General features: G+C 48.6%; 1 protein-coding gene across 2 annotated transcripts in view; it reads left to right on the top strand.

Moving 5' to 3' along the window:
• Positions 1 to 14,313, top strand: part of Fndc3b (fibronectin type III domain containing 3B) — a 292,863-nt gene that overhangs the window by 226,272 nt on the left and 52,278 nt on the right. For both annotated transcript variants that reach the window (XM_051156993.1, XM_051156994.1), the window contains exons 12-13: positions 12,242 to 12,366; positions 13,352 to 13,526. In XM_051156993.1, the coding sequence (XP_051012950.1) occupies positions 12,242 to 12,366; positions 13,352 to 13,526 (300 nt within the window). The remainder of the gene's footprint in view (positions 1 to 12,241; positions 12,367 to 13,351; positions 13,527 to 14,313) is intronic.

The following is a 14,313-nucleotide window of genomic DNA, read 5'->3' as shown; positions in this document are numbered from 1 at the left end:
GCCTCTGACAGACAGCTTGCCTTCAAGCCTGAGGCCGTCCCCTTCTCGCTGCGTATGGTTCACTTGAACGTAGCTCGTGGGGCTTTTCTGTGGGACTAACTTGATAACTCCTTAGTTTTTAAACCCATGTGGAGTAACCAACTATGCAATGAGAAATGAGCACTAAGAACGGAACCTTCTGGAATCTTTGTCTTCTAGCTATGAGAGCAGTTTTTCACTTGACACAGGTTGGTTTTCATTACTTGAAATGCTGTTGTTTCTCCTGAGCAAACAAGGGTCCCTGCCACTGTGGCTTATGTGACCTCTGAGGCTTGACAGACAAATGTATGACCAGAGACTCCATCCACCTCAGGGACTCTCCGTCAGGACTGTGAAGGCAGAAGGTCATTTTCAAGGCAGGTTTCTATTGGATGGTTTGCGATGAGCTTCCAAGACCTGCTGATTGCTTTCCCTCGCACCTCTTCCCAGGCCAGCACCTGGATTTTCACGTGGTTTCGGGGATCCTGACTCAGGTCCTCATGTTTGTATGATAGGAATTCCTCCTACTGAGTCATCTCCTCAGGCCCCTCAGCCTTTGTATTAAACAGCAGGCAGAGCGCTGGTTCTCTCAGCACAAAGCTTTCTCTGCACGGTGGCAGAGGGGAGGCAGTGCTGGGTTTGCAGTTCCTTTGGCTTCCCCAGGTGAATCACTTTAATTTGTGATGTCCTGTGCCCATCCATGCTCCTTGGGCTCCTTGCTGCGGCTTCCTGCTTGAGGAGTTCCCAGCGTCCTGTAGTAGAGGTGGGAGGAAGTTCTCTAGAATTGATCCAGGACAGACTTACCCGTGGTAGTTCTACCTGCATCTATCCACAAATAGCTAACAAGAGTACTCCATAAGTTTAAACCCAGGTAGAATAACTGACTATAGGGTAATATATTACAGAGGTCTCTGGGTTAGAGAACACAACACTGAGAGCCTTTGGATTCAAATTCGGTGCATGCCTTCTCAACCTTAAGGTTTCTAAATGGACAGAGAACTAGCTTTTTCTTTAAAGGCCCAGTTGTATATTTTGTGTTAAATAAAATCATCTTCTATTTCAGAAAGAGTTCTGTAGAAAAACCATCAATGGAAACTTAGCTTCTAAGTTACACTCTTAGACACTATCCATGTGCTGGCTACCAGAGCAATTGCTCATCTCCTAAGATTGCTGTGGCCATGTTTGCCAACGAGAAGGTAGTGCCTTGGATAGAGATGTTTATGATCAGTGTCGCCTGATTGTGGCTCATGGTACCTCGCAATCACTGTGTCCCTGAGCCTCAGTGTCTGCCCTGGAAAGATAATGTCTGTTATCTCACAGCACTGGTACGTTATGATTGGATAAGGTGACTTATCCAATTCAGGCTCCTGATCCCTCTATGTTAATGGAAGTTCTTAGCTGATTTGGGGGATCCAAGAAGGAAAGCCGGAAGTGAGGAGGACTGGATGAGAGGGAATATACCATTTCCTGCCAGGCATTTCAATAGGATTCCGCTATCATGTTCAAGTGCTGTTAGCGTAGCTTCTGCCTGGGACTTGTAGGCAATAAATGAACAACCAGAATAACAGTTCTGTCAGTTGAAATGACTGAAGTTCACAACATTCTTCCTCACATGTGACTGAGCTGGCAAAGAAAGGAAGCTCACATCTGGGATGCCAGTGACTAAAGAGCCTCCCCAGCTCAGAAACTAAGAATGGACCCAGCTCAGAAACCCAGGGACACGTAGCACTAAGGCAAGAGAGCAGAAGCAGCTGGCAGCAGGTAGAGCCGTGAGCATAGGCCATGCTGTGCCCACAGTCACGTTGCACTAACCACCTGGGGTGTGTCCAGACCCACAGAGCATCTCTTCAACATGGCGGGCCAGAGCAGCCCCCAGCTCACTGAAGGACTGAGATGGCGCCACAGAAGGAGTTTGGTAACTTCTTTGTGGTCGGCCAGTCTCTTGCATGGCTCAGCGTGCTGCTTGTCATGAATGAATTTGAATGTGACTCTTCTGGACAAATGGCAACTATCATAGGAGTGCACCACCGGGCAGAGTGACTGGCTGAGTTCTACAGAACCCATGAGGAGAGCTTATGGTTTGAATCTGTGGCCTCCACAGGCTGCTGTTTTGAACACTGCATCTCCCACTTATGGTGCGGCTAAGGCTGTGGAGCCAGGCTGCAGGGCCTAGCTGGTGGACATAGGTGTTGAACCTTCAAAGGTTGTGCCTACCCATGGGTCTGGTGTAGCTCTCTTGGCTTCCTAGTGTTATTCATAAAGTCTTGATACTCATACTCATTCATTCATTCATTCATTCATTCATTCATTCATTCATTCATTCATAGTCATATTCACTCATTCATTCATTCATTCATTCATTCATTCTCCCTCCCTCTCTCTCTCTCTCTCTCTCTCTCTCTCTCTCTCTCTCTCTCTCTCTCACACACACACACACACACACACACACACACACACACACACACACACACGCGTGTGTGCGCGCGCCATCAGCCAGCTAGAATGTCAAGGGAAGGTTCTGCTTGTCCAAGCCCGCATGATTTTGGGTCATTCCTCGGCTGTGCCTGTGGAGATCACATGGGGTTGTGTGCCCATGTGGCATGCATCCATCAGAGTGCAGTAGCTGGACCTCACCTGGTGAAGTGGCAGTGTTTCACCATGTCACGAGTGCTTGAGCTGTCAGAGAGCCTGGGAGTGCATCCAGCCTGCCCTCAGCCAGGGATGCAGATGAGGGCAACCCAGCCAAGAAGGTTGCTTTATTGTTACTGTTGCTTTGTTGAAACACCTTGAACAAAGCTACTTGGGGAGGAAAAGGGTTTATTTGGCTTAGGCCTCAACATCATACAGTTCATCCTCAAAGGAAGTCAGGACAGGAACTCACGCAGGGCAGGAACCCGGAGGCAGGAACTGATGCAGAGGCCATGGAGGAGTGCTGCTTACTGTCTTGCTCACCCTACTTTCTTACAGAACTCAGGACCACCAGCCTAGGATTGGTACCACTCAAAGGGGCTGGGCTCTTCCCCACCAACTACTAATTAAGAAAATGCTGCATGCTGGATCTTCGGGAGACATTTTCTCAAGCGAGGCTCCCCTCCTCTCAAATGACTTTAGCCTGTGTTAAGTTGACATGAGATTAGCCCGCACAGAGGTCTTAAGAACTCAGGAGCACAGGAGCCCCTCTTTTAGGACCTGGGTACCAAAGGCGATTCTTTCTTTATGTGTTGCATGTACAGACTGGGGCTGTGGATTGGGACTCAGACTTGGTGAAGTCTCTGTCTGAAATCACAGCTATTCATCGCAATCCCTAGCAGCTGCTTTATCAATATGTATCAGTTGCTGTTACTGGTTGCCAGCTGGAAGGCAGCCACTGTAAGCCTTGCCTGTTCACCCTTCAGTTCATCTGTCAGGTACGCAGACAACTTCCGTCTGTCTGTCTCTGTCCCTGGCCCCGCCCCCGTGTGTGTGTGTGTTGAGCATGTGGAGGCCAGAGGTTGATATCAGACATCTTCCTCAATCCTCTTCACCTTTTTGAGCCATTAGCCACCTTTTTGAGCCATTAGAGCTCTGGACTTGAGCGTGCCCCAGGCGGTCCCTGCCCCATCTCCCCAGCACTGATAGTCCAGGCACATGCTACCGCTGAAGAGCCCTAGGGCGCGCTGTTCCCAGCTTCGGGCAGCTGCCTCTGCTCCTTCCCTTCTTCTTTCGCTGGAACATCCTCAGCACGTTTCCAGCACTGGTCAAAGCCCTGGACCTCAGGTGCATGCCGGTATCTGGAGGACTCTGTAGCAAAGCCATGTAAGCTTCTCTAAACCAAGACCCTGTGACAATCCCTGCCCAAAGCAGGTAACCAGACCTCTCATGTAAAACAGGCATCTAGTGTCCCTGAGGCGGAAAGGGATGCTGTGTTTGTTCTGTGTATGCAGCCTCAAGCCACCCCACCCCTACACACCCTGTGCCAATATAAGGGTAGAGTGGGGCCTGCCTGGCACTGGAAATTACAAATCTACCCCGATGTGAAGTGTCTCCAGCTCCCCCTTATGAGCCCCACCTCTTCTACAGCTAGCTGAGCACATCTCAAGCCAGTCTTTGCCTTTGATGTTGCCTAGGGTCTGCCAGTACTGGAAGGCCGTCTAAGTATAGATGCATGAGCAGACTAAACCATAGCATAGAACCTGGCAGTAGTTCATTTGGCCGGTGCAGCCCTTATTTCTTCTTGGATTTTCAGTTGCATTTTATCACATGAAGCTGTGCTGCTACAGACAGTGCCCAGGCCACTTACTTCACCCATATCTGTACCCCATAGCTATAGTCCAAAGCAGGTGACACTCTAAAGTCACCTTCAGGTACTCTATATAGCTGGTAGTTAGCCACCCTGGAAACCGCAGTCAGGATAGTGGAGCGGGAGAAAGGATCAAGCACGTGGCCCAGAGAGAGCTTGTTCACCACGGGGTCTAGCACCCTCAGCTTAGCCATTCTTGGTTGCAGTGTTCATATGGGTATATGTGGAGGAAGTAGCATTCCTCAGGCACTATCTGCCTTGTTGTTTTGTTTTGTGTTTTTGAGACAAGTTAGGCCAGGCAGTCCTGGGAAATCTCTGGGATAGAAAGTATGAGCCACCATGCCCTGTGTTCTTACATGGATCCTGAGACACAGCTCTGGGCCTCATCCTTGCATGGCAGACACTTTACCAACTCACCGCTCCCCCAACCCCATTCCTGTGTGCCAAGAACGAAGATGCTGTGGAAAATAAACACGGGGACATTTCTAATCTATTAATTTTGAGGCAGTTGAAAATACCAGCCAGCTTCATCTGCTGGTGCCAGTTTTGTTGGGCATACTGTCTTCCAGCATTGCCAGTGCCAAGCTAATGGGGAGGGTTAGCCAGGGCAGCACAGCCCCCGCGGTGTACAGGATCACTCTGGCAGCAAACACCAGCCAGAATTAATTGGAATGCCCGCGAAGTGTGCGTGTGGAGTTAGCCCAGCACTGTTAAGTTCCTGCAGCAGAGCCAGCTCTTCTAGAAGGTCCGTCTTCCCACATACTGAGGACAGCTGCTCCAAGGATGTGCAGTAGAAGAAAACCTACTTGAAAAAGTATCTTTCACTGTTTTCAGTCTTTCTGTTACATTCTTTGTCAAATTAACACAAACAGTAATATGCTGTTTTTAAACACGTTTTTTAACTTTAAAAATTAGTCAGGTCCTATAAACAGAATCAAGTTCTTTTTTTTTTTTTTATGAACCTCCCTACCAGCTTTCAAGCAGGCTGACCCTCCTATAAATTGGCTTTTCTCCTGGAACTATTCTCCACTGTGAGCTCTCCAAGAGCTAGAAGCCTGCTTAGGAGTGGAGGTCCTTGGAATGGCATGCCACAAAGTCTTAACCCAGGGACGGGGGTGGGTGGGGGGGGTGGGGGGTAGCTCAGTAATACAGTGCTTGTCTATATTGTGTAAGCCTCTGGTTTCCATCTTCAAAACAACAATAATAATAATCATCATCATCAAAGCAAAATTTTTGCTTGGTCTAAATTGTAATTCTGTAAGATGAAGTAACTACAGGCAGTTTGGATTAATCATTATTGTCTAGAAGTTTGGCTATGTATTTAGTATCTGCAGTAATTTTTTGAAAGCCATTAGAAAGGTCCTTTACTCTATCATATGACTTTGAGCGGAAATGCACGTAGCTAGGCCATACAAGAGCAGGACCTTTGGCTCAAGCACCTGTCATGTGAGTCCTGCGGTCTTCTGCAGGCATTCTGTCTGGGTGGTGCAAAGAGATGCTGAAAGCTTCCTGAAATTAAGCAAGGAATATCAAATGAATGCGTGTGAAATTATAGACCAGATGATGCCAGTAATGGCTTGCAATAATCACGTTTTAGTGGACTGTTTTTGAGAGAGAGAGAGACAGACAGACTGACCCATGTGTCACAAGCTGGCCTTACATTTGTCTTTAAACTCCTGGTCTTCTTGCCTTCGCCTCCATGTGCAGGGGTCACAGATGTGTGGGAATTCTCCATTTCTATAGGGCTGGGCATCAGACCTAGGTCTTTTGCGTGCTCAGTCACGTCCTTCTGTTCGTGGGCCCTGCAATATGGTGGACTGGCTTGGGGATGGCTAGTCAGCACTGTGAAATCCCGAGTTGGGAGGGCTCATGATTGCAAAGTGGATTTTCCAGGAAAGAGACAGACAGCCTGTCATCACTGCAGCAGCCTCGTCTGTCACCACTTCACCTTGGTTCTCAAAAGAGGCGTGAGCCTGTGTGCAGCTGAGGCCCTGAGAATGACTTTTTCCACAGGTAGGGAATGAAAGAATTCCATGTCCAAAATCCCTCCTTGTGTCCTAGGCTTCCTGACCACTGTGAGTCTTGACAAACACCACCAGAAGTTTCCTACTGTGCCCTCAGATGTTAGACACAGGATCACAGACTTTCCAACGCCAAATGGTTTTTCTACTCCTGCTTTTCTATTGTATATTTGGGGGAGCAGGAGGAGCAGGAAGAAGAAGTATCAGAAATACAGTCAGAGAACCCAGGAAACAGGGAGGGCACCCATGCTGTCAGGAAGAGACGGGAGGGGAGGGTGGACTTGGTAAGAGGGCAGGATCCAGATATGATCCACAGCGCAGCTTAGCTGGAGGAACAAGACCAGGGCTCTCCCTCCCTCCCTCTGTGGTTCTTCTCAGTCCCCAGGAAGGAAGGCACACCATCTTTTCTCTGGGGGAGCCAGGTTCTGCCACTCTGCTGTCTCAGGGAAGCAGGGCCCTGTGGTGCCTTCCTCAGGTTGCTTGGCACAGTTCAGCAAAGTGGGGGGGGGGCTTGTTTTTTTCTTCTAATTTGGAGGACGAATAAATTCTAAAGGTATAAACTTTCTTAATAACCAACTTTCATTTTCAACTATAAATCAGAAAGATTGAAATATTTAAATAGACAGTAAAGGAGTAAGAGGGAAAAGTGTAATACAATTTTTAAAATCTTTTTCATGTATAATTTATCCCCAAATTTCATTTTAAGTTAAAGTGCATAGTAAGGCACTTGTACTCTTCTGGAAAGAAAAATCTTTGTCCCCAGAGCAACCATCACATCTGACTTGCGGAAGTAGGCCCTGCTTGCTGGCCGCATTGTACCCTCCTTGAGTTCCCTTCCCTCACCCCTACTTTTGCCTACTTGAGCCCTTTCACAGGTCAGGAAAGGCTGCATTCCTCAGAGAGCAGGAGCTCCATAGAACGCAGCGTAACACGCACACCGCCATCAAGACTTGCAAGCAAATGCAAGAGATGATGCTGTGCTCCCAAAGATGATGGCTCCTTTAGAATGGGGATGCAGAAACAGAGAGAAGTAATTGCTTGCCTCGATTCAGATAGCAAAGTGTGCAGCACAGGCCAGGTGAGCCACGCAGATGCCCTTGTGGTGACCAGGCTTCTAAAAGCACACTGCAGGCTTGAGAGGGTTAACCGAGTGCCAGGGATGGATCTCAGGATTAGGAAGGTCCCACGATGCCATGACTGCTATGACCACGAGCCAGCAGGTTCACATCCTTTTCCTGGAGAGCAGTTTTGACCAGGAGTTTGTGGGGCGGGGGCAGCATCTGGGCCCTGCTTGGAGAACAGATTCTGGGAGTGATGAATTGGTACCATTGGTCTAGAAGGCGGGGGAACCCTGAACCGTGGAAGAGGACGCCGCAGGCCAGGCGTGGCATGTCCTAGCCTGAGCCAAGGGAAGCACCTCAAGGCTGGCCTGCACAGCTTGCAAGACGAGACTGTCTCACATTCTAGTAAAGATTAGCACTGCCCTCAGATGACCTTGGAGTGAGCTGTGGAAGCAAGTGTGGAGCATGCCCAAGCTTATGAACGGAAGCAAGCCAGTGTGAACCCTGAAAGACAGCCTTTCTTATTGACTCATGGGCCCTGGCAGTAGAGTCGGGTCAGGACATGGCAGGGTTATTTTAGTTCATGTCAAAGTAGGTCAGCAGCCTAATAGCCAGGTCTGCCTCAGAAATGGCCAGGGGTGTGGGCTTGGCTCCTCCTAGTCATTTCTCCAATGCGAATACATTCACTCATCTCTCACTTTCTAACATGAACAGGACAGAGCCTGTCTTCAAGTCTGCTGCTCCAGATTGCATGTTCATCATAGCTGGCGCCCCATACCTCGGGTCCAGTGGTGCTGCGGGCTGTCCTTGATGCTCCTCTGTGCAGCATATCACAGCTGGCCCAGATCAGAACTAGGCCTGGCCACAGCTGCCCCGCTGCCTATGGTTGACCAGATTATTGATGAAGGCAGGGTTAAGATACCTAGGGATATTACCCATTTCTATTAAGGCCATTTTAGCAGAGAACTTTGTGCAAGCTAACTTTAGTTACGAAAAGAAAAGAAAAGTTTCCTGGCCAAGGATATTAAGTGGTTGCTGTAAGGACGTGAGTTCAACTCCCTAAAACCATGTTAAAAACATGACTTACACATTCCCGGCATAGGCAGGTGGAGAACCTCGTCAAATCAGTGAGGCCTAGGCCCAGTGAGAAACTGTCTGAAAAGCAGGTGGGCAGTGCCTAAGGCTACCCGCTGGCTCTGTGTGCACGCTCACACTCACATGTGTGCAGCTGGGCATACATGAACACAAGTTGTCTAGGTAAAACACTCAGAAAACCTACATACGTCACTTTAGTTAGAACCCGTCATAGCTTTTATCTCTCAGAATTATCTAGAGACACTTCTACTAAATGAGGAAGCCATGAGCTACACTATGTAAGCCTTCACTGACAGTGAAAGCTTGTACATACATAATTTCTGATTTAAAAATTATAGGCATTCACCAGGCGTGGTGGCGCACACCTTTCATTCCAGCACTCAGGAGGCAGAGGCAGGTGGATCGCTGTGAGTTCAAGGCCAGCCTGGTCTACAAAGCGAGTCCAGGACAGCCAAGGTTACACAGAGAAACCCTGTCTCAAAAAACAAAACAAAACAAAACAAAAAATATATAGGCATTCATATTTTCATTCCTCTCAGTTCGTGGGAACCTGCCAATCTTCTGTCCAAAGCATCAGCTGTTGTGTTTTGTTTTGTTTTTATCCCCTCTGTCTGCCAACTGAAAATCGGAATATTTGACTTGTAGATGCTACTTGTTACTAACCAAGGCCCTACATGATTTATAAACATCCCCAAACTTTCTATATACTTTTGGAGGGGAGGGCTTTATGAATGCCATTTATTGTTTTGCTTTGTCTCCTACACTTTTCAACATTTCTTACTCCACTTCTTGTGCATGGAAGCCACCTGGAGCCGCCAGGGTGGACAGACCAGCAGGACCTGCATGTCACTGCGGTTGGTCAGCTGTGCTTCCTAACCTCTCAGGTGTGCTCCCTACCCTCTCAGTGGTGCGCCATACCAGCTCAGAGGTGCTCCCTAACCTCTCAGTGGTACTCCCTAACCTTTCAGCTGCGCTCCCTAACCTCTCAACTGTGCTCCCTTTTGGAACTGCAGGAGCTTTTCTGAATGACATATTTTTCCTTTCTAATACCTCCCTAATCTGAAGCCTGTTGTGTATGAATTTTTTTATTCAAAAACTTTTCTATTGTCTGAAATATTTTGATAGCCTGCCTGCTCTTGGATTGCCTTACACTCAGTGACTTCTAAAAACCTTTAATTCTTTAACCCTGAAAAGCTTAATTACCTCATCAAACTCAACAAATACTGTTTATAAAATTTAGTTCCAAGGTTCAGCCAGCTCTCAATCTTTCTACGAAGTCCTATGTTCTACCTACACCATAGCACATCTCAGGGTTTCTTATAAAAGAAAGGTTTGGGGGAGGGAGGGAAAGAGGGAGGGAATGGGGGGGAGGGGGAGAAAGCACTAAAAACTCAGCAGGTAGGAGCTCTTGCAGAAGACCTGAGTTTGAGTCCCCGCACCCACACAGATAGTTGCCTCACGTCTGCCTGTAACTCCTGTCCCAGGGGATCTGTCGCCCTCTTCTGGCATTAACAAGAAGTGCATTCATACACAAGCCCATCCTCATGAACATACACACAAACACACAGAAAGGGAAAAACAAGAAGGAAAGTTTGGATACTATGTCTAAAGAGGCCGAGTTGCTGCTCTTTAAAGCCCGAGAGATGTCTTGAAGGAGCTGGGGTGTTCCAGTCTCTAGTTCTCCAGCGAGCCCCATGCCTGCCCCGCCTCTGGAAAGAGGACTCTACCTTCTGCCGTTGCGTTACTCTCTGCTCCACCCTACTTACGTCAGACAGTATGGCTTCTACACATTAAAGTGATGGAAAATACTCAACTTTTTACCCTCCACCTGTCTGTAGTTGCACCTGAAGGTATTTTGAACCCTTGACCAAATGAATTCTGAATCTTCAAGACCATCAAAAGACACTTTTGAATCTTAAAGTCTGCCATTGAAGGCCGTGCTACCTAGCTGGGGGGGGGGGAGGGGAGAGGGCAGTCTACCATTGAAGACCTTGCCACCTGGCCTGGGGACTGGGGCAGGTGGGGGGGTGGGCGGGCAGTAGGGTTAACTGGGTTTACCCTTTTGGGATACTGTGTGTTTGTGTTTAGTCTGTCTCCCCCAGTGTGTTTGTTTTTAATTACATGTCACCTGGAATGTATTCTAGCAGTCTGTATTGAGAGCCTGCTTACAGAAAAGAGATGCTTAAATTGGCTTAGAAGGAAACTGCAAGCTTCCTGCTTTAGGAAGTAATTTGAGAGATTCAAACATACCCCTGGAGCCCCTGGGCCTGACAAGAACATCCACCCTGTTGTGGCTTTGTTAGTTAAGACGTGAGGTAGTTTGGTTTTGTTTTAAACGGGGTCTTACTGTGTAGCCCTAGCTGGCCTCAAACTCAATATGTAGACCAGGCTGGTTGGACCCAAATTTATAGTGATCAGCTTGCCTGTGCCTCATGGGGGCTGGAATTGCGGATGTGCACCACCGTGCCTGGCTAGTGTGTGTGCTTGTTTGTTTTAATACTCGATTAATAAGATAATGTGCATTTGGAGTGGAAATAGTGTCCAGCAAACTGCTTATCTAAAAGGTTGATGTCCCTGAAGATGGACCCACTTAAATGGTCTTTCCTCTTAAATGTAGAACTATGAGACCCCCAGGACTGAGCATAGTGCCTCAGACTGTAACCCAGATGCTCGGGAGCCTGCTGAGGCAGAATCACAAGTTCAAGGCTAGCTTGGGGAGCTATGGCGAGCTTGTCTTAAATACTCTGTGTGTGAGGGGGCTGGAAGTGAGTCAGCAATTAGAATGCGTACGTATCATGTATGAAAACCTGGGTTCAGACCCCAAGACAAAAGACAGACAGACAGACAGGCACCCTCCACGAGTGCTTTTCTTTTGACATAGAAGAACTTGAAACCTTCCTAAGAAACAGAATGAATGCTGTGTCTGTCTGTCTGTCTGTCTGTCTGTCTGTCTGCCTAGCTGTGGGGCTGGGTCCGGGTATGAACGGGGCGGGGTGTTAATATAGGCATTCAACCAATGTTCCAAGGTTTATCCAAACAACGAAGCTCAAGTCCACATGCACTGGCTGAGCTCCTTTGGGAAGAAAACAGATGTGGACAGGGTGACTCAAAGGCTTGTGACCAGTATTTAGGAATCTGTAGACAAACAGCTCACCATCGCCATAGTGCACTTATCAGGGTTTGGGCCCACAGTGACAGAAGAGACGAGAACCACCTGCTTGGTGTTGAGTTGCACGCATGGGTCCTGGGGCTGGACGAGGATTCCTGAGAAAGGCCAGGCCGCTGCTGAGGTGATGCTTGGCTCTGTCAGACTCTCCCATGCTCCGCTGCCTGTGACCGCCCAACCCAAGTGATCACAGTTCTTAGCCACACTGCCCTGTGTCTGAAAGGACCTTTCGTATACCGTCAACTAAAACCCTGTTAGAAATGCAAGTCTAGAGGGCTCTGGCCTTGGCTGCAGATCTGCGTGGCTTCTGTGGTCAGGATGAGGCTTCCCTGTTTTTGGTGCAGGTCCCTCTCTAGACGCCTTCAGTCTCTTGTGTCAGTTCATCCAAACTAGAAAGTGCAGCCATTGTGTAAAATGCTTTTTCCTTTTCTTACGGTAACCTGTTTTTTTTTTTTTTTTTTTTTTACAATTGGGTCCATTTGGAAATGTCACAGCAAACCCCCCCCCCCCATTCACTAAGCCTAACGAGCATAAAGAGGAAATGTCAGGGTGCAGTGTGCACGTAAGCCAGCTGCATGAATAAAAGTCTCTGTTCTTCCAGGGAAAGAGAAACAGCGGTTTCAGACAATGCTTCTTTGGGAGCCAGAAGCACTGCAAGTTGACAAAGCTCTGTCCGGCCATGGGCTACACGTTTAGGCTTGCTGCTCGCAATGACATTGGCACCAGGTACGGCATCTCCTTTTCTTAGTGCCCTCCAACCTTCCTGGCATGATTTTTGCCTCTCACATTGCCTTAAGGTCTGAGGAAGCTGCCTCCACACAGAGCAACCTCAAACAGGAATTCCTAAGGAGGGAGGAGACCTCTGAGGTGACATACCACTCTGGTCTTTTCTTGCAGCTTTGCTGGGACACTAACTAGAGGTCCTGGGGACCAGAGGAAGGTGGCAGTAGAGCTTTCTAAAGAAAAGGAAGCCTGCCTCTCCTCCCACCCCCCCCCCACCCCGTCTCCAGCACCTCTTCCTTGTTCTGTATTACTTTAATGGGCCTTTTCTTTTGCATTTGTGTGGCTGCTCAGCAGCCATTATCATCAGCAAGTCAGAGAGCCAGGGAAAGCCTGGCTGACTCTTGGGTGTCTCCAGGCTGCAGAAACCACTCCCAACCAAGGAGCCTGTTGATCTGGAGAGAAACCTCTTCCTTTCATGACACACCTTAGAGACAGAAGGCCTTCAGCGGGCCCCCACCTGGAGAGCTACCTACTGTGAAACATCACAGAGCTCTACAGCTGCCTCCCTCCCCGTTCCTGGAAGCCAGGAGAATGATTAAGGTGTCTGTGGCTCAGGAATTGTTCAGTGAGTTAGAAGCACCCCTAGACTTGGAAAACTATTTATAAAACTCACGTTCCATCAACAGAGTTACTTGTTGGCACCCACATTCATTTGAAGTCTCTTGGTAGCCACTGCCCTTACCTTGCCATGCTGTGCTTTTGAGGGAAATAAAATCACCAGCCGATTCCTTTATAACCTGGTGTGCTCTTGTAAGTACAAACTATAGGGACCCAATAGAGCAGTTGAAGACTGGTGGGAAACGCCTGTGTGTAGGACCCTTTCCTGCCACACACCAGTGGGGCTGGGTAGACGCTTACCCTTCCTTTTGTAAAATGCCAGCACTCCTGACTTGGTCCTCCAATATCTCCCGGGTTCATTTCTCTGCAGTGGTTACAGCCAGGAGGTCGTGTGCTATACTCTGGGAAATATCCCACAGATGCCGTCGGCACCCAGGCTTGTCCGAGCTGGTGTCACTTGGGTCACACTGCAGTGGAACAGGCCAGAAGGCTGCTCGCCTGAGGAAGTGATCACCTACACCCTGGACATTCAGGAGGATGAAAACGTGAGTCCTGTGAACTCTGCACCTGTGGAGCACCATGGCGTCTTACTAACTACCTACATTCAAGGCCACTCTCCGTTCCTGTCACTGCCCATGTCAAACTGCCCTTCCCAATTTTAGCAAATGACTTTATCCATTGACCCTCAGATACAACCAAACAGCAAATCTTTTAAAGCCTTCATTCAAAATCACTCAAGAATCTAACGAACTTTCACCTTCACACAGCTAAGGCGGCCTCTTAGGCACCACATTCCTCTTGCTTTGAATGAATGCAGTGGCCCGTCATCCATGTTCCTAATGCAACCAACCGTAGTGTGCTGGGGTGTGATCCCAGCCACATTGTCATAGAGCCTGTGTCACCCGTCCACCTTGCAGGGGACCCACAACTCTTGTAATGCCTTCCCCACGCCACTTGGGACCCACACCTTTGAGTCTTGTTGCTCGGACCGCTGTGCTTGGCCTTGTGGGCGCACCTTTCCTGTGGCCCTCCTGCAAGAAGGTCCATGAAGAGACCATTCTTGCTTCCTGGGTTTCCTTCAGCTCTCCTCTCCCATCTCAGCAAATGTCCCCCTAGGACAGCCCTTCCCTGGCCACACTGGACCATCTCTGTCACGTAGGATTCTCTGGGGTGGTAGACATGGCCTATAGTTTATGCTGGACGTGTGGCTGTGAGCATTTGAGATATGGCTACTGACCTAAGGTGGCTGCTGACCTAAGGTGCTGAGTTTTTAAGTGATTAACTTCGACTCCCCAGAGCTGTATTTCATCAGCCCATGCTGCTGTGACTGGC

The sequence above is a fragment of the Acomys russatus genome, chromosome 15, assembly GCF_903995435.1.
Source record: "Acomys russatus chromosome 15, mAcoRus1.1, whole genome shotgun sequence".
Lineage (NCBI taxonomy): Eukaryota > Metazoa > Chordata > Mammalia > Rodentia > Muridae > Acomys > Acomys russatus.
Note: the sequence above shows the minus strand (reverse complement) of the source record. Positions and strands in the feature narration are given on the sequence as shown.